Source organism: Trachurus trachurus, assembly GCF_905171665.1.
Source record: "Trachurus trachurus genome assembly, chromosome: 3".
NCBI lineage: Eukaryota > Metazoa > Chordata > Actinopteri > Carangiformes > Carangidae > Trachurus > Trachurus trachurus.
In genome coordinates, this window is record NC_139893.1 from 15771581 (window position 1) to 15794466 (window position 22886).

General features: G+C 40.6%; 1 protein-coding gene across 1 annotated transcript in view; it reads right to left on the bottom strand.

The window, feature by feature from the left end:
- The window catches only part of ush2a (Usher syndrome 2A (autosomal recessive, mild)), a gene marked incomplete at its 3' end in the record, with an annotated part of 184671 nt that overhangs the window by 142330 nt on the left and 19455 nt on the right, over positions 1 to 22886 (bottom strand). Inside the window, exons 4-13 of the mRNA XM_084001543.1 lie at positions 20494 to 20629; positions 17464 to 17527; positions 16595 to 16696; positions 16167 to 16356; positions 14776 to 14993; positions 12360 to 12581; positions 10965 to 11058; positions 3879 to 4074; positions 3544 to 3674; positions 3073 to 3280 (exon numbers count right to left, since the gene is read on the bottom strand). Of these exons, the coding sequence (XP_083857669.1) occupies positions 3073 to 3280; positions 3544 to 3674; positions 3879 to 4074; positions 10965 to 11058; positions 12360 to 12581; positions 14776 to 14993; positions 16167 to 16356; positions 16595 to 16696; positions 17464 to 17527; positions 20494 to 20629 (1561 nt within the window). The remainder of the gene's footprint in view (positions 1 to 3072; positions 3281 to 3543; positions 3675 to 3878; positions 4075 to 10964; positions 11059 to 12359; positions 12582 to 14775; positions 14994 to 16166; positions 16357 to 16594; positions 16697 to 17463; positions 17528 to 20493; positions 20630 to 22886) is intronic.

Genomic DNA, 22886 nt, shown 5'->3' on the forward strand with positions numbered 1-22886 from the left:
AGAGAAACAGAATAAAGGAGAGGGAGAAAAAAAAGCAAATTGATGCTTGCTTGTTCACCAACAAGCGTTTAGCCTCTCTCTGTTTTGAGGCGTGTGTGCGTGTGCCTGTGTGTGTGTGCGTATAAGCGAGTGTGAGAGGAATGGCGGGTGAGTGTATAAAACTGCCATCATTAGGGCCGGGGCCCTCTACATATGATGGATCACTTACCTAAGGCCAAACACTTAATTTCACTGAGCGAGAAAATAAATAAATTAAGTAGCTACAAGAAAAGAATGGAGGGAAAGAAAAGGAGGAGATGGAGGGATGGAAAGATGGATAGAGAAACATAAAAATAATGGTAAATTACCAGATGGTGTAAAAACAAGAAAAATATTAATTCTACCTACAAAGCTCGGTTTTAAAGACTGACTTTTATTTCTGTTTGTTGTTGTCAAATTATTCATTGTTAACAGGTTTCATACCATTTGTCCATTAAAGCACAAGAAATTTCTGAAATGAAACAATGACACAAATTAATCATGAACATTTAAGATACATAAATTAAGTATTACGTAAGTACTTTTATGTGAACAATAGGCATGTGAAATTAAGCAACAATGAAAATTTGCAGTTATTTAAGCAACTTCAATTTATTAATTCATTTATGCATCTATTTATTTATCTTGAATTTGAGTCTGTCAGCTCAGCGCTTTATTCTGATATTGGCAAATGATTAATTTAGTCATTTTAGTTCTGTTTATAATTGGTGGACTGTAACAAACACCAACTCCATACTGTAGGAGGTTTTACGGCTGCTGCAGCAGTGCTTGGCTACATGGCTAGTTAAACTATGATATGCAGTGTGTGCGAGCAGGACTTATTTGAATATGCCATACGTATTCCATGACAGGCAATCTGTCCCTAAATGGATGCCTGGGGGCAACGCAGTCACCACAGCCGTTTATGAGCGAACGAGTGTTCATATGTGTGTGGGTATGAATGTGTGCGCGCACATACATCAATGAGAGCATAAGTGTACGTCTGTGTTAGTGCACATGAACATGTGTGTGCATGTCTGCGTGAGTGTGTGTCCTGCTCTGTCTAGCAGACACTTGGCATTTCCCCTGGTCTGTCCACTTTAATGATTTTATAGATATGAATGTATTTCTCTCCATAGATCATATTTCATAATAGCAGTGAGGATATTTCTGTGTGTGTCGAAGTGTGTGTGTGGAAGTGTGTGTGTGTGTGTGTGTGTGTGTGTGCGCGTGTGTGTGTGCGTGTGTGTGTGTGTGTGTGAGTGAGTGAGTGAGTGAGTGAGAGAGAGAGAGAGAGAGAGAGAGAGAGAGAGAGAGAGAGAACATTTGAGTTAATTGGTGGTAAATATGCATGCTGACACATTGCTGCCTACAACCCTGACAATGCCATGGCATACTTGACAACTGTACTTTTCCCAATAAACTTGTAAAAAATTATATTAAAAGTTTTTGTATTTTTTATTGAAGTTTGCAAATCCTATTGGTATAGCTCATCTTGTCAAACAAATGTGTTAATAGTGACAAAAGAGATTAATGGAGAAAAAAGGAAAAGAAGACAATAAAAAGAAAAGTGAGAGCATTAGATAATATAATGTGTTGGAAGATATCAGATCAGTACAGGAAGAAAGTAATGTTGGGGAGCGCACTTGTGCGTGCGTGTATTTTCGGGACATGGCCCAGCCCTTTTATCAGTAGCCAGCTGGTTAACAGGCTCATGCATCACCATTTCAAACACTATTATGTACACACTGCACTCTGGCACCTTGTTATGAGTGTACATGTGTGTCTGCATGTGTGTATCTGTGTCTCTGTGCACACATTTCAATTCCGTCCCTCTGAAGCGTGCCTGCCATTGCTCTACTCAAAGTATCAGCTCGGCAGTAATAAATTGCCATAATCAAATCTAATTTCTGAAAAATACCTGTGGGAGCAACCAAACAAACAGGGACCGAAAAAAAAAACCGAAAGTGGGTCTTGTAAGAAGGAGTGTGAAAAATACAAGGGGCTGCAGCAGTTTGTTTTAATCAACTTGGCATTGAATTAGAGAATTAAATACCAGCTTAGTCCTTGATGGCAAGTATGCGCACGCATGCACGCACACACACACACACACACACATACACACACACACATCCATGTACAGCAAACACCAAACACTCTTACACTCAATGTGTGAGGAAACTCCTACATTCAATACATTCAGAGACAAACGTGCATAAACACATGGCCACATTTTAGACATTCTTCCTTATGCATACACATTAACATAAACAGACACTCTGACACACATTTACAAGTTCACATACACATGCCTGCGCTCACACGCACAACCGTGGGCCCTTGATAGCAAGGCTTAGCAATAACCATGATGCGTTGAGTTGAGGAGCGTTGGCCGGTTTTGCATTTCATACGAGCCTGCTCTTCAAAGACACACAGGGGAGAGAGTGAAACCATTTATCACAAAGAGAAGCACAACGGCTGGAAGCACCGCCAGCAGAAAAGCCTGTTTATTTTGGCTGGCAAAACACTTTGGGATACGTGTTTATGCCTGTGTGTATACCCGCGCCTGTTTTGGTGTGCATCGAGTATATCCACTTTTGCTTGTGTGTGCACACCATGAGCAGCTGAGCCTATGTATTAATTAAGACACCATTAATGGAAAGTTATCATAGTACTTTGGGACATTATGTAAGAGAAACTATTTTAGGGACCAGACATTTTGTTGAGGTGTGCTGCTGTGGTAAAATACCAAGGTCTGAAGAGATTGCTGATATTACCTTTAAATTACTTTTATCTTCCCTTATCTTAATTGAACCCTCACCCACAATGAGATCGCCTGGCTAGAATGGGTGAGATCTAGGGGGCAAGAGGCAGCACTGTCAATCATGTGACTCCTCCAACACACATCACCTGTCTCTAAGAAGTGCAGTGCAAACCACTACACTACTGACAAGTGGCAACCCACCATCAAATACATCATCAAGACGAAACATAAGAATATTTCAGGTGTAAAAACCTGTAGTTTTCTCCAATGGGCGCTTGCAATCTGTTTACCTGTAACATGGAGTTTACACTGGCACTGTCCCGTGTCCTTGTTGCAGCCGGGAATCTCTGCTGTTGACATGCTGATGATGCCAATATCACTGCAGTTACAGGGGACGCAGCCACTTGGATTGGAGGCTTTAAGACCGTACCAACCAGGCAAGCAGTCTGCACAGCGACGGCCTGTTGCTGCAACCTTACACTGACACTGACCTCCAACCTGTGGGGAAGAAAGGCAGAAGGAGAGAGGGAGGTGTGGGGAGGTGAGGGACAGAAAAGGTGGGTTAAAAAAAAGTGAGGGCAGTAGGGAAGATAGAAGAAACTGAATCAACCTGATGAGGTGAGTATGATTTGTTAGTTTTCAAATCGGTGTTAACCCTAAACGCCCACTGTTCTTTCAACTGAATTAATTTTTTATTCAACAAATTCAGATTTACAAAGGATTAAGCTTTAATGAAAAATGTGCTTTTGTGTGTTGTGTACCTGGGCACACTCCACTCTGCCGTCGACTGTCCCAGCAGTATGACAGTTACACGGCCGACACACATCAACTGAAGTGGGATCAGATTCCTGAAGCCTGAAAAATCCACTTACACACAGCTCACAGTTCTTACCTGGCAGTGAGAGACATAAACAGGATGAGACGGAGAGAATGAAACGACAAGTGAAAGGACAGAAAAAGGAAACAGATGAAAAACACATCTTGATGTTCAAAAGTCAATGTTTTAACCTTATTTGTCTTTATTTGAATTTCTAATTGCAGACTTTGTAGTAAAAATGTGAGAGGATTACAGTCACAACTGTAAACGACACCATACCAGTGGTGTTGTGCATGCACTTGTCACAGACGCCTCCTCCCCCTCGATAGTGCTCATCTGGTCGGTCATCAGCTTGGACATCATAATGACAGGAGAGGGCGTGGCCGTGACAGTGACAAGGCCGGCAGTTCATAGGCTGGAGCTGGTCACCTGACCTGAATGGCTTGTCATTGTAGAGGGGCGCACAACGCTGACACTGTGAAAGACAGTTACATTCAGACATTTATTTATTTTTTATGTATACTGTACTGTACTGTTTGGATTTACTTTTAATTCAGAGAGAATTTAACCCATTTCCTCAGCAGCTTGAATATCTTTTAATACTTTAGCATTTAGTTACTGTAACCTCTCAGCCAGGGAGGTTCAGACAATATTCAAATGCACTTTGCCAACTGTGAGAATACAACATACATTCAAATGAATTTCATACTTTGTGGTAAAAACAAAAAAAACATCCCCTGACAAGAGATCACGAACAAATAAAACCATTTGAATTTAGCAATTGCATTAAAAAAATGTCATTAATTGTAATGTACTGAAAATAACTGTGCACATGTGTGTATAGAAAAATGGTCCCATGGCAAGTGAAATACTTGCTTTTACAGAACAAAGACTGACACAGACACAATGGGAAACAGAAACAGAATGAGAGAGGAGGGGAAACATAAAGAAAGAGAAATCAGTGGCCCATGTAAATCTAAATCTAAAGAGAGAGAAGAATAATACACATAACTGAATAGAAAACACAGAGGCATTCTGTACTATATAATAAGAGTGAGTACGTTTACACACACACGCACACACACACAGCATAGGGAAATCAGACTGCTAATGAGGAGTGACTTGCAACAGCCAGAGCTCTCACACAGGCCCACTTTCATGTCAAAATAAACATACCAAGGTGTGTGTAGTGGGGGAGAGGGGGGAAAAGTGATATAAAAAATGCATTTTTCTGTAGCAGAGAGCAGCAGAGGAGAGAACCAGCAAGTACAAGCCCTTTGATTTTGTTCAGCAGTCAGTACAAATTATGGTGGACAAGGGGGGCATCAAATGGCGGGATTAAAAATGTATTAAAAAACACAGGAGTTCCTCCCATGTGTGACACATGCAGACCTGCACTGGGCCTATTATGTATGACACACAGAGGAGGGGGGAGGCTGGGGGAAGGGAAGGAAGGGGGGAGAGCGTAGATGGAAATGGGGGAAGAGGCTCCAATTTGTATACGAGAGAAAAGGGAGTGGAGGTCGGGAAAAATGCAGGAAACTGATGTGAACAGAAATGAGAGAAAAAAAATGCCTTTGTGTTTTAAAGTTTCAAACAAGAAGGACACAAAGAGAAGAGACGGATGGAGAAAACAATCCACAAGTGTGTGAGCTAGATGCAGGGCAGAAAAAGAAGAAGACAAAGAGGGGGCGAGGACAATAAAATCAATGTTAGTATGTGAGGAAGACAAAAGGCCCCAAGTGTAGCTACAGAATGACACGAGGCCCAGGACAAGACTCACATGCACACACAACCAACCATACATACAATGTAAAAGTTTGCTGTTACTGTAGATGTGCACATTGGAGTTATGTTATATTCAGAGTTTCTCTGAGGACTAACAAATGTTTAAAAATGTATTAGTTGCTATTTCAACTACTTGTTTGCCTGAAATACTAGAAAAACACTAGTGGGTATTTCTTAAGGAGATGTCCAAAATCTAAAGATACACAACTAGATCCAATTCAGGGGAGAAAAGCAGCCCTTTTCACAATTTGTGAAGCTAAAGAATTTTAAATGAAAATATTATCAGGTATGATCATGATTTAATGATTCACTGATTAACAAAATACTTGTAAATTTTTTGTTGACTTCAATTCCTAAGTGTATGTGTTTGAACTATTTTCCCATGTAAAATGTTTCCAATTTTTGTGTTTGTAGGTCACAATCTTCTTATATCATGACTCTGTTTTGTTGACAAGGTGGTCAAGCGTGATTAAATTAACAAGGGAAATACTGAAAACGAGGATGCAGTGGACTGTCTGCTCATTTGCAAAGATTTAAGATTAAGAGAAATATGCTTCCTCGCCACTGAATGAACAAGATCTAAAGGGTGTGTGTGTGTGTTTGTGTGAGTGCGTGTGCGTGTGTGAGTGAACAGAGTCCAGAGCGCTGTTCCCTGTTGGGTGATTATTAACAGGATCTAACGAAGCAGCATGAGATTCTCTAGAGACATGATATACACACATGCACCAACACATGAGGAAAAAAAAGGCCGGCAGAGCCCAACACATACACACACAAACACACACAAACCCACATACAGACACAGAGGAGAGTGTGTCTCGGGACATGTAATTTCACAGGAGAGCTGGGCTGTTTGCATGTTTCTGTTTGTTCTGTGTGTCTGCCTGCTCCTCTGTCTGTCATGCTGCTTGGCCTGCAGTCTATCTGTTGTATCCATATGTACAGTAACTTCCTGTCTCTCTCTGTTTCTACATGCTTCTTCTCCCCTCCTGCCCTGTCTTTCTGTTTGCCTACCTGACTATCTGCCACTTTGTGCCCGAAAATGTTTCACTTATCAAAAAGGTACTTTTCTTCCTGCAACAGAAAGGCCTCACTACATCTCACCCTTCGTCTCATCTGCTGGGGATGAGTTGGAAAGTGAGAAGTAGCGAGTTCTCCTCTCCCATATCTTTCTTTTCATTCCTCTTTCGTCTCCTCTACCTCTGTGTCTCCTCCATCTTCCCACCCTTCCTTCTTCTTCCATCTCCCCTCCTTCTCAAAAACAAATCACTCTCTACATCTCTCCTGGTTTCCCACCTCTCCCCTTCCTCACTTGGTTCCCCTTGTCTCTACCATCCCCCAACTGCTTGTTCTCATAGCCACGTTGCGTATGTGAGCAGGAAATATTACCATACCAAATGAAAGAGAGGGAATTTTTTCTTTCTTCTCCTTTCTTTTCATTCAACACTGCGTTACCTTCCCTCTCTCCCAGCCTGCTAATTAGTCGAGGGACTAGTGTTTGGGAGTTAAAAGAAAAGTGCACACGTTCATTCTCTTCTTCATACAAAAGGTTTTGATGGCACTCCATCATCTGCACACAGGACCAGCAGGAAAAAAGGACTGAAGACTTAGTTGACATGGTTTTAATTTCATTGCTTTTATCTTTCTGCACATGGTCAGTCCACTGTTACGTTATCCCTCAAAAGAACACTGGAAAAGTTTGTTCGGCTGAAGCTGAGGCATTTCTGACAGGACGTTACTGACAGCCTCACTCTTAATTCAACATTTTGCTTTTGTTTCTAGCAGCTGTTATTGTTAGCAATGTAGTTACTTGTTTGTACTATTTTTAAGTCTGGCGTAATGCAGAAAAAAAGGTGTGTGTGTGTGTGTGTGTGTGTGTGTGTGTGTGTGTGTGTGTGTGTGTGTGTGTGTGTGTGCGTGCATGCTTGTGTGTGGTGTGTATTGTAAATTGCAATCCAGAGGAAAGGATAACATTTTATTTTCACTCTGAATGTTTCGACAAAAACTGCTGAGTGAGGCGACTACTCTAATGGATATGTGGACATTCAGATGGCATGTCACAAGCATCTGTGTGCGTGTACATGTGTGTATGTGTGTGTTTATGAGTGTTTCCAATGTGTTAATCTGCTAGGGCAACTCATCTTATCCTAAATGCCATGACCAATTTCACGCTCTCCCTGGAAAGGTCGTGCCACTGGTGTGTGTGCTGGTGAGCATGTTTGTGTGTACATGCTCGTGTTGTGTGTATCTGAAGTTAACCCGGTTAACCCCAGCCTAGGTGAAAATCTGCTGCTGAAGCAGACTTTGGCAACAGAGACCCTGGCCAACGCTACTTAACGTCACTCGCCATCAATATCTATCACACACAGACACATAGATGGAAACAGAGACTCACACACAGTGGACATCTGAGATCCGATAAACAACATAGCACCAAAACAACCTACTGTATATAAACTGAATACCTTTACATAATCCTAATCTTCACTTTATTCTAGATCTAAATTTAAGGTCCGAAACCTCCCATCTGCTTAAACTCTTGTGATGACTCACATAACGTGTACTTCGACAGAAACACACAATAAAATTAACACTCTCACAATTCATTCACACAGATTTGCAGTCTACACTTCAATCAGCCTAAAGCTGCAAGCAGCCTGATGTAACTCTCTCTCATGTCTTACAATGGAGACTGAGACACACACAAGTCTGCGTGAAAGAAAGGTAGCGTGGAGTGTTTTTGCATCCTACAGAGATGACATATTTTCACTCCTCTAACACTAATATTGGACAACATTAAATCCCCCCCTAAAATGCTATTTTGAACCATCAAATGACAAAGACATTGTACAACATAAAATAGAGTGTACGATGTGATGTACAATACAATGTATGATATAGCTTTCAGACATGACTGAATCCATCAGCTGTGGAGAGAGGTACAGAGACGGAGTGACAGAATGAGAGATCAAGTCTGACACAGAGTGCACATAAGAAAGAATCAAAAGGCAGAGTGAGAAAGTGGGCAAGAGTGTACGCTTTTGTGCGCATGTGTGTGTGTGAGAGTTTAAGTGTGTGTCTTCCAAGGCCCCCGTTGATCATCTTGACACATGTCTGAGCATTTCTGTCACTTTAATGTCACTGTGGAAATTCTGCAGATTAGTACAACATCCGTCATGGTGCTAGGCCGATCCAAGTCAACAGAACGCATGCAATATTAAAGGCTAATATTCCCCACAGCCTTTTATGCTCCAATATTATGGAGACAGAAGAAAGGTTTTTTACTCAGAGTGATGACATGGACAGGTCTGGGAGAAGAGTGCACACAGGCACACACGCACACATACGCCGACACACACACAAGGATGATCACACACTGGAGGATTCCGTATAGACACATCCTGCACACACTCCTTTACACACTGATTTCTTTCACAGAAGCAAAGCTGCTGTAGAGAGTCATTAACATAAGCATACACAAATACACACAAATATATCCATATTGCTTATTTCCATGGCATCCCTCTGAAACAAAAGAATTACTGCATGTAGAAGTGAAAATGAAAGACATAGCACAAGCATGGAAAGACCTGAGACCATCAGAAAAAAATGGAGGAAATACGGGAAGGCAAAGTGAAGAACAGAATCAAACAGGAATGAATGAAATACTTAGAGAGCGAGCCAATAAAGAGTGAGGGGGAGTAGAGAAAACGGCTGAGTGAAATGAAGCGAAAGACAAACAGAGAGAGAAAGAGAGCTGATTAGAGATGCATGCTGAGGGAATGTCATTGTTCTAGTCGATTTGAGACATTATTTAAACTGAGACCCAGGAGAGACAGGAGGAGTATGAGAGAGAGGAGAGAGCAACAGATCGACAAAGGGAAGAGGATGGAGGTAGGACAGGGACCAAGAGAGAGAAGAGAATAGTGGTGTGTAAATAGAAAAATACAAGTGTTCGTGTGTGTATGGTGGTTGCATAAGTCTGGATGATGGCATCTACCTGACAATCCTCAATGTGCAATTAATTTGTGTAAATAGCAGATGTTTTTTGTTCACTGCAATTGTTGTGAGGACCTGCTAAAATATTCAAGATTCGATAAGACTGTGATGGTTTTAGGTTTCACTGGTTAGAATACGGTCTAGAGTCGTTGTAATGGTTAAGGTTTGGGGTGTAGGAAAAAACATTATGTCAATGAGTAGGGGGTGCAATGATGAAACTGAGACTGAAACCACAAACCCACTGCAGGTGCAGAATGTTGAGTTCTCATTACATTACTTACTACTTAATTTTTCAGTCACAATTAACAAATACAGAGCACCCTGTATAATTTCTATAGATTACACCTGTTCCATTGTTCTCTGACTGTGTCACATGACATAGCTGAAGAGAGTGAAGAGGATTATAACTATTATATACCCACCAAGTACTTTCAAGTCAGCACTGTGGGAAGATTTTGTGTGTTTTAGTGTTTACATGCTTTTATTTTAATATGCTCAGGTAAACCAAAAAATCTGTTAAATTCAAGTGTGTGTAGGAGGCTGTTATTTGAGTTTGAGATTAAGTACACGATGTATTTTGAAAGCTGTTGGTTGACAGCTGAACTTCTCCACAGAGGTCCACCGTTACCTCTGTTTTACACACCACACACTAATGCATGCACATGCATGTATGAATGATACATAAGTTGTGAATAATGCAGGCCGTCCTTTGCTACTGTGAGGTGGAGCAGTCATACTGAACTTTTCACTCCTGACCAACCAGCTGCTTTTTTGAGATGATGCAGACAGTTACCTGGCAAATTGTATTAGCTTTGTTACAAGCCAAGCGCTGCTCCTGGATGTTGCTTTAGATCAATCTAGTGTGAAATCCAATTGTAGCCAAACATTCTGCCTAATACCTGTGTATGAATAGTTGCTATAATATTATTGTTAACTAACCACAAACAGTCAGTGTTTTTGACTTATAAGTAATTTTAGCCCAACAGTGACAATAAGCCATCACACACTAAGAGCTTGCTCATGGAGGATTCATAAGGACTGAAAACTGTTTTTTCTCTCCAGACACATGTTATTGGGAAGCTTTTTTTTAAATTAGGCAATGTAAAATCAAGTGAAGTCTATTAGACTTATTAGAATTTACCTACAGTATATCTAACTGAAAAGGTCCAAAGCAGAAACTCGTTGCTTGGCTGCACTGACAGCTGTGCATTAACCCAAATGTTATGTCCAAGGCAGAACCTGGCATCCAAAAGCATGGTATTTACCTCCATCTTTATACTAGACAAAAAGAAGGAGCAATATATTTGAAGGAAGGGTTTTGATAAATGTGTTTGCATGTTTATGTGTGCAATTTATTAGAGAAGTACCCTCTATGTCGTTACAGAGGAAAGTGCTTAATTAAGACCATGAGGAGATTTTCCCCAGGGGAATTCCTCTGTGCTCAGTGTGTGGGTGTGTGAGAGAGAGAGATTATATGCTTGAACATAATATAAGCCATCTGATTCTGAATATCTGGGTCTTACATTGATTATTGGGAATAGAAAATTGTTTTTGTTTTTGTGATCACACATTACTCACATTGCTTCCCTCTGTGTGGCTCTCAGGCAGGCACAGACAGCGGTAAGGTGTAACACTTGTATCACAGTGGTCTGCATGGCCGTGACACTCACATCTGGCCAGATGACAGAGAAAGGGAGAAGAGAGAAGAAGGAGAGAAGGCCGAACACATCAGAAAGACCTCAAAACTATGTTGTACATCTTTGATCCTCAAAACATGACACTGTATTACACAAACACAGCAACAAAGGGGAATGAAAAGAACATGACAAAAGCCCTCCCCCCTTCAAAGTGTGGTGTGGTGCTCCCATCCACTTGTCCGTTGTCCACAGAGCAGCAGTAGTGCCATTAGGAAGTTCCCATTCAACATTTATAAATGCCATCCTGAGAATTATCAGAGCAACATAACAGGTAGCAGACAGCCTTGTCTCTCTTTTTCTCTCTCTCTCACACACAGACTGTGCGACAGTCATTTAATAATTCATTCAAATATTCAGTTGCATTCTTCCCTCTGTGTAAAATGACTAGATTAATCAAATCTGAACCATATAAGCACTGAAGATTTCTCACCAAATAAAAGTCTTTTTGCAGTATTACTGTTTTGTGGCAGTCTACAAGTCTTTGCCTCATCTTATTTGCCATGTAACAATGATGAAACTGAAAGACGACAACTGAAAGAAGTAATTTGATTTCATATAATTACAGTACATACATGTAACAGGCAATAGTGTGGCACAATGTACAAAAAGGTCTTAGGAAAAATGTACTTGGGGGAAAAAGTTGTGCATTTGAGATTTAAATAAACAAACAGCAACAGAAGAATAACTTTGTTGTGACACATAGGACAAACATAAGTCCATGGGTATACAAAGACACACATACTCAATTTCGGTGCCCACGTGCTTATTTATATGCTTTATAAAGAATAGAGAGGCAGAGAAATAGATGGATGTATAATGAAAGAAGGGGAGACGAGGACGGATGAAGAATGCACAGATGAGATTTCAACAGCTCTCAATCTCTGTTTCTCCTACTTCACTGTAACAAGCTACTAATTAAAACAGCTTAGAGGGAGGGGGAGGGAGAGACAGAGTTAGAGATGATTGCCTCCTGCATAATCCTATAATTACCACAGTCATAAAAAAACAGTCCCTCTGTCAGTCTAATGAAGAGATGTGTTCACAATTACTCTCCTAAAACCTCTGCTCAAACTCAACAGTCTGTGTCAAAATATTTTTCTCCATGTTGAAATGTGATCATACATTTAGAACAAATCAACACTGAGGAGACACTGTTTTTTGTCAGTTACTCAACTTGAATAAAATTTTGCAAGTGCCAGGATTGATCTTCTGCTTGTATAATTTAAGCGTTTTAAGAGACAGACACTTGGACAAATTGATAATTTTAACTCCTCACCTGCCACTGATGGTGATTTCATTGATAGCATAGTATCTGTGCCGCTGGTTCACTCCAGCTACTTTGGTGTGGTATTGTCCACTCAGATGTATCCTGACCTGAGAGGCATGTACCATCTTCTGCAGGTCAGGGGTGTTGTAGAAGTCGTTATAGCCTGGCCTCAGGATTGGCTGTGGGGTCAGTAGGCTGAACGTGATGTTACCTCCTGAGAAGGGCACATTGCTGGACAACATGGAAAATAAACACAACACACACAAATCTAAGTTGAAGAAATGCTGGAAAAAATAGGATTTTTATTTCAACAAAATGTTTGTTTGTTGGAAAGTACTTACTTCTTTGAGGACATACTACGCATATTTCAGGTTAGCAAAAATGCCAACATCTGCAGATGTAGTAAATTGTGTACAACTGAGTTAGACCAATAAATCAGCAAGACAGATATATAGGTCTAACAGAAGGTAGATCTACTGTATAGCTACTGTACGAACTGCCTTTTACACTGTTCTGCTTAGTACTGTACACATCTTGGTCAAAGTTCTATAAAGTTCTTCAGTTCTTTAGTTTAGGAATACAAAGCTGCAAAGGACTGCAATTTATATTTATGTAAATTACTATGAGGCAATATACAGTTAAAGTGTTTTCTCCTACTCCTGACCTCAAAGGTCCATCACTGGTCAGGCTTTAATGTACATTACAACCAAATACACAGGTACCACAGAGAAGACCAAAGTACAGTGACTGTTGTCACCTCTATAGGGTTCTTCTTCACTTTCTCTCCTTCTTTCGCTGCCATGCAACCTCCTCATCTTTGTCCTCAGGTAATTCTGAAAGACTTATTCAGGCCACTTCTCTTGTACATGTATGTCTGTGTGGGTTTATATAGTCTGGCTTCATCCAGTGTGCGCAGTGTCACACACACAATGTTGCAAAAATAACTAACAGTTAGAGGAAGTGTCCACAAGAATCTGTTTTGGCCATGCTTTCATAATGTAACATAACGTATATACGTAGCTGGTATGCATTTCTGCTTAAGTTGGTGGTGTTCACATATCGATAGATAAGATGAGGAAAATCTCTTTGCAATACATGATCTGATAGCAACTGTGTGTTTGTTTGTTTTTTCAATTAAAATGTGATATTTTAAAAACGATACAGTTTCTATTTTCTCCTAAAATTACCTGTTCATATGTACATGTAAAAAACAATGCAACGTTTTAAATTCATCCCGCCAGACACTGTCATGATGTCAGAGGAAGAGAGGTCTGGTGCAGGATCAAATGCCTTTTACAAGATAGAAAACATGAATCTTAATCTAGATTTAGGACATTGCTCTTTTTGATATAATTATGAACCATTAATGTCACAGAGTGTGTTTTTATCTTGCCAATTTGAGGTTCAATTGCTCCCATGCCAATTTAACTAATACGTATAACTGTGCCAGGAAAGGTTGTATGTGATATCATTTGTCAGTCAAGTGAAAAATAAGCAGTGACTAAATAATCTGTGATCTATTCATACCTGTTCCATCTAGTGCCAACAAAGGCCTTGATACAAGCAGCTATGCCAAGATTTAGTGTGTGAGATTGTGTGTGTATGTTAGACCACATTCCAAATCCATCCTCTATTTGGTGCCAATCGCCTGTTACCAGTCATGTGCCAAGGCCAACGCTGTAGGTGGTTAGCGTTATAAATCTAGTCACTGTGAGAGTGCCAGTGTGTGTGCCTGTGTTTACTGTGTGTGCAGTGAGTATGTTTGATTTCCTTTGATTTCTTAAGACTTGTGTTTTGCGTATGTTAGCACATGCACACTACACACACAAATGTGTACGTATAAATATGTTTGTGTTCATATACTTCTTTATGTAGTCTTGCCAGTGAACTTTCTGTGTAATCTCCTATGCATTAAAGAGGCCGTGACCACCAAATAGCAGTGACAACGGCACAATACCGTGACAAGAAACAGAAAAAGACTGATTGATGAGATTATTTTCATCTTTTCGAGATGAGGCCATTTTCAAATGGGATGATCAATCTATCGACCAGAGACATCTTCATCTTTATCTGACAAAAACCTATTCAACACATATTTCATATTTCAATATGTATTTTAGAAATAAGGCTTTCAGGGGGTTTTATGAATGGCTGAGGAAAGTGAAAAATTTCAAATTACAAAAGATCAAAACATCAAAACGTGTGGGAAAAAAATACTTTGAGTTATAGTTTTTGTATTTTTGTTTGTTTGTTTTTGGATTGCAGCTGTATATATTTTTTTAACAGAACAGACTGTTAAGTCATCATTGTATTTGGGCATAGGCATCAGAACATGGTAAGTATGTATCTATCTGTATGTACTTAATATTAATATATTCAATGACTGACTATTTGTCACACCCACACATCCACATATCACACCTACCTGGGCAGCTGCAGACAGTTGACGGAGTCTGGTCTCAGTAAAGGCCCATTGTTCTGCATTTCAAACACACTACAGTTTCTAGCCATGTACTGCCAGTCCAACCAGGGCCGTTCTGAGGTGGTTCCACTCCACTCTCGTTCTGTGAGGTTAAGCGTCCGTCTCTGGATCAGAACTGATTCAGGCAAGAGGCCGGTAAACTGAATGATAACGTAGAACACCTGGGGAGGGGAGGGGTACAGACTGAATCCATGAACGGAAGAGTGGCAGAGCTACAACTGTAACTGTGTAGTGAAAGGTCCTGAGCTGCCTTTGTCTTGGTCACAAGGTAAAATTGGTTTTAAATCATCAGTTGTCTTTCTGCATAGACAGAGATTTTGTTCAAAACTAAGAGCCCTCACACAACATATAGACACATATACACAAACATACACACAGGTTCTTCCCTACTAAATCACATGCCTGCCTGTGTGTAGGTGTGTGTGTGTGTGTGTGTGTTAAGTGTTATCTGCCCCTCTACAGTGTGGGCTTGGACAGTGGGTTACACAGCAGGGAGCGCATTAAGCCAGCACCACTGTGCAAACCCACACACACACACAGACACACACACAAACACACATCCCCGAACTTCAGAAAGTGTCTTTTATCTGGGGACTTGAGTTGAGCGACCACATCAGGACAGCTCCCAAAATCCTGCTCACACTCACATACACACTTCAGAGAGAAGAGGGATGAGTCTTTTGACAACCCAGTGTCGACAACGCCCAAATCCAGCAATCTCTCCCTCTCCCTCCCTCTTTCTATCGCTCTCTCACTCTCTCTCCCTCTTTCACTCTCTTTTTGCCCCCATCTGTCTCTAACTGCAGCCCTCAGAAAGAGGATGAAACTACTGTCCACAGCACACAGGTGCAAGCAGACAGATATTGTACAGCGTTTGTATTATACAATTTCAAATGCACACACCATAATGATGGAATTTAGTTCACTGTCCAAACCGAAGTGGTGAACAAATGAGTTGCTGAGGATGCGACGACACAATGACCTAGGATGACTCACATTTGACTGGGTCGATCTATTATCTGACAACAGCTGTATCGTATTGGCATTCAGCTAAGTCCATAAGAGGATCTTTTTTATTTTTATTTTATTTTGGTTAATTTTATTTTGCTAATTTAATGAATACCCTCTTGAGAATTAAACATTAAACGTAATAAACAATAAACCTGTGAAGTACAAGTCAAAGCTTGTGCTTGCTGCACTGATTTCTGTCTTTCATAAAACAAGGCAGTGACTAAGCTGTTGCTATTTGATTGACTGGTGCCGAAAAGCAACGTCAATTCATAAATCATATTTGCAAAACGGACCAAATGCTCTTTAGTTATTTATTCTGTTACCTGGTATTGTCCATTAGTCAAATCCACTGTAATCGTGACTCCTTCCTCCAATTCCTGTGTCGTCATGATCTTTGAAAGCCATGAGGTTCCCATGTCCTGATCATTGACATAACTGAGTGGGTGGGCGTTAAGGTTCAGTCTCAAGACTCTGTCATTGGTGATGTCCTCCACAGCATTGGGAATGCAATATCTGTAGACAGTGACAGTTTTTTAAGTAATCAACAGCACAAGTTATGTTAAATTAAATGCATGATGAAAATGGTTTTCAACAAAGGCACTCATATTTACCCTTACAATTAAGACTCTCCTAATCACTGCATTGGGTAAAGCTAAAGGGACGACTATTAAGCTATGGGGATGTGGATAAAGCTTACTTTGACTTAAAATGGCCACAAAGTCACAAGTTGTTAGAAGTTGTTATACTGTACCTCTCAACTAAAGGATGCACTCTGGGGTGACTGGGAGGACAGCGACACTCTGACTGGGTGTGGAGCTCAGGCAGGACTCCTGAGTACAACTCCACCATTTCTCTGTTAAAACAAGATACAGTAGAGTATATCTGACTTTAATACAGCAGTTGAACAAAACACAATATGGGATGAGGAAAGGACCAGTGTACTATCATATAGAGTATTATACTATGATCTAAAGTTAAATGCCACTTAATAAGTTGGTTTTAATGAAAATGCATTTGGCTAAAACTACATGGTTGTAATTTATAATAAACACAGGGACTGTTAATATAATGTAATATGTGAAGTGACAGTGACGCTGTCACAAACCGCAAACCATTGTAACAACTTGAGAGATGAGATAAAATCTTAAAGCACCTGTTGAAGGGCCGATTAACTGAACATTTAGTGCAAAGTGAAAAATCAAAGGCATAATTTGAAAACTCAAATCCCTCATTTTGTCTCACCCCAATCTTGATGAGACAAACTTGTAAGTCCTTACTGTGTGCACATCACCGGTGAGCAAAACACTAATTGCCTTGTATTGAATTCTCAGGAAAATCCTCTGGAAGTAGTATGGATCTTAAGATGCAATGATTAGCCTTCCTCTTTCTAACTATCTCTCCTTTTATCGCACTTGTACAGTATCTCTGTCGATTTCTCTTCATTTTATCTCTTTTCCTCTTCAATCAATCTATCTAGAACTATGATGATTTGCCAGATTTCTTCTGTTTAACCTCTTCTTTTACAACTCTTATTTCCTTTGGTTCTTTTGTGATTTTTCCCTGCTTCTCTGCAAATAGCTGCTCATTACCTGTCTCTCTACCTCGCTTTATCCCACTCACCTGTTGGTCAGAGTGGCTGGATAAAATCTAAAGTCCTGCATCCACCCATGGAACTGATTAGACCCTGGGGAGATGAAAAGAGAGGAGGAAAGAACATCAAGAAGGTGTTAATGGGTTTGTACTGAAGGAAGTGAGTGAGAGGATTTCACAGTATTTAGTAGATTATCTTATCAGTTTCTTGATACCGGCTAAGTGAGACTGCCCACAGCTGCTTATAATGGCCAAGTTCACGAAAGAAAGCCGAACAGGATCTGCCACAGCCTACATTTGCTTTCACTTGAGAGCAACGAGACTTATAAGGGCAAAATCATTAGCTTGGTTTGAGGCCAGGACCAAAACAGGCCTGTCTAAGGATAACAGGTATTACCCACTGGCTTCACCCATTTCCTCTACTGAAGAAAATCGTGTTTTAGAGGATTTACTCTTTATAACTAATCTCATTCCTTACCGCGGAAAGCTGCCTACACCACTGTCTTTTCGGGGCCTAATTCAAGTCATTTTTAAACTGTGGCAAACAGATTACTGAGCATTCAGTAGCAACAAATTGGATTATTTCCATCATTAATTAAACTGCAAAATACTTTAAATTGATGAAAAATGTGACAACAGGTTTTAACCTGAGAACTCAGGCAGGTAAATGAAAAGATGTTGAACAAGAGATGCTAAATAAGAATATATAAAAATCAAATATGCCAAGATGCCAAAATCTGTTCATCAAGCAGACATACGCTAGAATATTTTAAACATATGAGCTCCATGTCCAGACACATGTGGGTTCTCGACTGCAGACAAGAAACACCATCAAACACAGGCAAACCTCCAACACATCTCGATGGACGACCATACAGTACATACATGACAATGTTGGATAGGAACCCACGTAAGGAACCCACACAGACAATGACACTGGTCCAAAGAGAGCCAGAGTCTTTATCTGTCCAACAAACTTCTGTGTAGTTTGACAGCAACTCTTAGAAAACGGATAACGTCTCTAAGCATCGACAGAACCCATGCCATGTCTAGCTTTGTCTGCGGAAGTGCGTGCATGTGTGTTTGAGGCTTTCCTGTGTGTACTCCAAAAAACATTCTCACTTTAGAGAAAGGGAGTGTGTGCATCTATGTGTGTATTTGCATTTGAGAGAGGCTTTGCCATCTTTGAGCCAACTATAGTGTGTGTGTTGGGGGTTTCCGCGTGTGTGTAAAACAGAGCTTGAGCGAGACAGTGTTATGGGATGTAAGTGTGTTAGAACAGTGTGTGGTTGTGCAGCCTTAGGCTTTGGCTCAGGATTTCTTTAGCGTGTGGAAATGGGATTATGCCTTCCTCTGAAAAGCATTCTCTCTATTGTTACTGGGATGATGCAAGGTATAAGCCTTAATTCTCTCTTCTCTCTGTAGGTCTCTGTCTTTTCTCTCTGTGTTTCGCATTCTGTCATCCATCTCTCTCAGCCTCCTCTTCTTTGTTTTTTATGTTTTTAGAACTGATGACAGCTAATACAGGCAACTAGGGGTTATGCATGATTTTTGTGTCTTTTTTTTCCATCTCAATCCTTTTCTGGCCCTGTCACAACTCTCAATATTAAAGATGAATTTACTAGAACAATCCTTAAGCAGGTGACTTTGTCAGAAATGGTAATTAGGTAATAGGCTGCATTCGGGTGCTTTTTATCCAAAATGCTGTACACTGAAAATACCCAACCAAAAAATGAATGAATAAATGAACCAGTCAGTTGTCAGAACCAGTTTCTATCAAGCCATGAGCAAATAATTTAATCTAATTTTTCCTTTCCACATAACAGCAGTACAGTGAGAGGAGATTGCAGACTTCTGTAGACTTGCTTGTAACTCTCTTCACTACCTGCATTAAACCTGCCAAAAATATTGATGTCTTGTTTCGCAAATCTGTTTTAATGATTTCTTACAGTACTTCAATCTTATAAAAATATATATACAGTATGTTTTTCTTTAAAAACACTTCATGTTTTGCCAGTTGAATGCTTTTGAGGAGCCTTAATGCATTAGTACAACTTAATCCAGCTGAAGAGTGATCAGTGAGGCCGAATACAGACAGTTAATAGCATCGTTTCCTCTGAATCACCAATGTATGTAAAGGGAATTTGAACCTTGAGTAGGTTTCCCTGACCGTGCTTTTCCAAATATTTTATTGTACTGCGTTTGTTCTCTTAAAAAGTAACTATTGATCTGTTATTAGAAACTGATTCAGGACAGTTCTATCTTTTGATAAAACTGCTGTCCTTATCAATCACTTTACAATATAGCTGGCACAAGTTTTTCTCTCGTCAGCTTCTCATTGTATTTATGTATCATACACACAGTTTTTAGTTAGCAGGACCCCCTCCAAAAACACACATTGTTGTTAATCAATACATCTGATCAGCATTCGCATAATCAGTCCACTGATCAGAATTCCAAACACAACCAAAGGTTCAACAACTACACACACCTACACAGACCCACCCACCTGCCAACCCACACACACACACACACTGTCTCTCCCTCTCCCCCGAGCCAATCGCTTGTATTGATCACCCCCTCTGATGTGATCTTCAGCTGATCAGATGCTACCTGCAGTGAACTAAGGATCAATGCCTGATAAACGAGAAGAAAAACACTCGTTTATCACCCTGGAGATGAACGGATATCATTTTTCTCTCAATTTCTCTCCTATTGACTCTAAGACGGCTCCCAGGCACCACCAATCAATCACAGATGTGTAGTTGAAGGGGGATAAAGGCTGGGAGAAAAATAATGGTGGAGTAGTCATTGACACCATATTAAGATATACAGACATGATAAACTAAGAGGTAATTTTTCTCCACTTGGAGGAAAAAAAACAGATGGTGGTCCCTGCTGAGGAGACTACAGGTGCTTTGCTATTCAAGGTTTCTGCTGTAGTTTTAAAAATAATAATATCACTGAATGATTAATAAATACAGTGTACAGTAGTAATCTGAAGAATCTCAAATTCATATAGTACTAATTTCACTTACAAAAAACAATATTAATTTTTACCGTTCGAGCTGAGTCCAACCCACATGGCACCATCTTCGCTGATATCGGAGAGTCTCGCGGTCAGAGGTCGTGTGTCAAATGGTGTCCCATCCTCCTCAAGTCCATCCAGGAACAGACTCACACGTCTGTTGTGGACCTGGAAATAAATCAGCGTCAGATGAAAGTCAGTGCACTTGCTGGGTGTACAGTATTTCTATCTTTGTACAGTTTATATTTTTTTGTAGGAGCAAACCAGAACGCACAATTGTTACACTATACCAACAAATCATCAGAGACAAAAGACTAAAACATTTGCATTTCATTATAATTACAATATAATAATAATTATAGCTCAAATTTATATAGTGCCTTTCAAAAAACCCAAGGTCATTTTACATTTTACAACAGACAAACAAAGGGGTGAAAAAAACAACTGGTTGAAAAAGGCCACTCAAGACCCACCTTTTCAGGTGGGTCTTGAGGGCTGATTAAAAAGTATCCAGAGTTGAGGCGTGAAAGATTTCAGAGATTTCAGGAGGGAGAGAGTTCCAGAGAGTGGGGCCCGCCACACTGGCACATCAGCAGATATCATTAACAATCCACAGTGCAACAGTGAAAACCTAAGTGCAAGTTATGGAGCGACCCGTGGGGCACATGCAGCAGTATGGGCCTAGTAGCCACTTATACTGTTGAGACACACAACATCTCAGAGAGAGAGAGAGAGAGAGAGAGAGTTGTTGCTGCTCTGAGTGTGAATATGTGCATCTTTTTTTACAAAACTATATGCACACACTATGCATGCATGTGTGTGTGTGTGTGTGACCGTGGCGTGTGTGAATTATACATACAGCTAATCTTCCAGCTCATTTCCCCAGTAGCAGAAAGAGCCTCAGGCTAAACTGCCTCAGCTGCAAATTAGCTTTCTGTTTGACCAATATCTCCTCTCCACTCCGCTCCTCTCTCCTTTCCCGATCTGCTGCATGAATATTAAAAACTGCACGGCAGACAACACCGTCAAAGCAGGAGCGGCTCCCTCTTACATCAAACCAAAAAACTTTAATGTGCCCTGTCCCACTCTCTCCCTTTACCCCATCTCCAAATCCTGCGCTTGGGAAACACACTGTGGGACTACTGATAAACGTGACTCTCCCTGTCTTACCAGAGTCCCCCCTCTCCTTCTTCATCTTTCTCGTCTCTCTCCCACTCTGGTCCTTCTTGCTTTGTCCTTTCTCCTCTCCACGAGGTCATTTGATTCCCTCACCTTTTTCTGTTTTTGAGTTTCCTTACCTCATATTCATTTGCTCCCTCTCTCCTCCTATTTTTCATATCCATCTTTACTTTACTTTCCCTCTCAGACTCCCCCCTCTCATCTTCCTTCCTGTCTCTTTCCCTCATGTTTATCTTGCCCTGTCGCTCTCACTTGTTGTCAGCTCTTTAGGGAAGTTGAAAAGGTGTGAGGAGGGAAATAAGTCCAAGTCAAAAAACGCCTTTAGGGGATGAAGGCAGGCCCAGACAAGTGTCTGCCTCTCAGAGGATAGTTAAGACGCCCAGACAGACACTTTCATGATGGCTGATTGAAGACTGGCAAGCGTATGAGAGCACAAGAGAGAGAGAGCGGGAGAGAATAAGACTGAAAAAAGGCAAGAGAAAAAAAAGAGACAGGAGGGAGAAAAAGAAAAGTCAGGGAGTGGGTGTAAGAGAGGGAGCTAGAAGAAGGGCCCTCTTTAGGAATCTCTAAGCCAGAGCAGTGCGGCTCTTGGGGAGATGTGAGGCAGTTGTCAGGCCTGATGTAAATGAATCCTGAAGCGCTTCATCCTCCTTAGCCGCCACGCGCCCTTTTGAAACACAGCCAACTCCCCTTTGTTAGCTTTCACAAACACTTTCCCTCCGTTTTTCCTTTTCCCTGTCCATCTGTATTTTTACTTCCTTCTTTCCTTTACCTCTCTTTGTCTCTTTTAGCCAGCGTAACTTCAGAGTTTTTGGAGAACAGAGGAAAAAAGAGGAGAGTAGTCAGGATTCTTTCGTGTTGATAACTAGTCTCATTTGGACTGTGTCCACTAAGTCCAGAGGAAAGGAAATGACTGCTTCAAACTCTACCTATCCTATCCCATTTATACTGAGCGTATTTAATTTTGTGACGCCTTTTCAAATAAACCACTTAAAGGCGACATCTTTGTAGGTATTTTTAAGATAAACGCAACCTGTGTGAGAACACCTGGATCTCAGCAGTTCGTACACTGTAATGTCCAATGAAATCCAATACAGCCCATAAATGGTGATAACTAAATGTAGTTATGCATTCACAGAATTGATAATTGGGCCATTTATCATATGTACTGTCAGGGTTTGTTTCATTTTTCATTTAATGTAATGTCCTGGTGTTGCAAATTAAAATAAGTGTATTCTGCAATAAT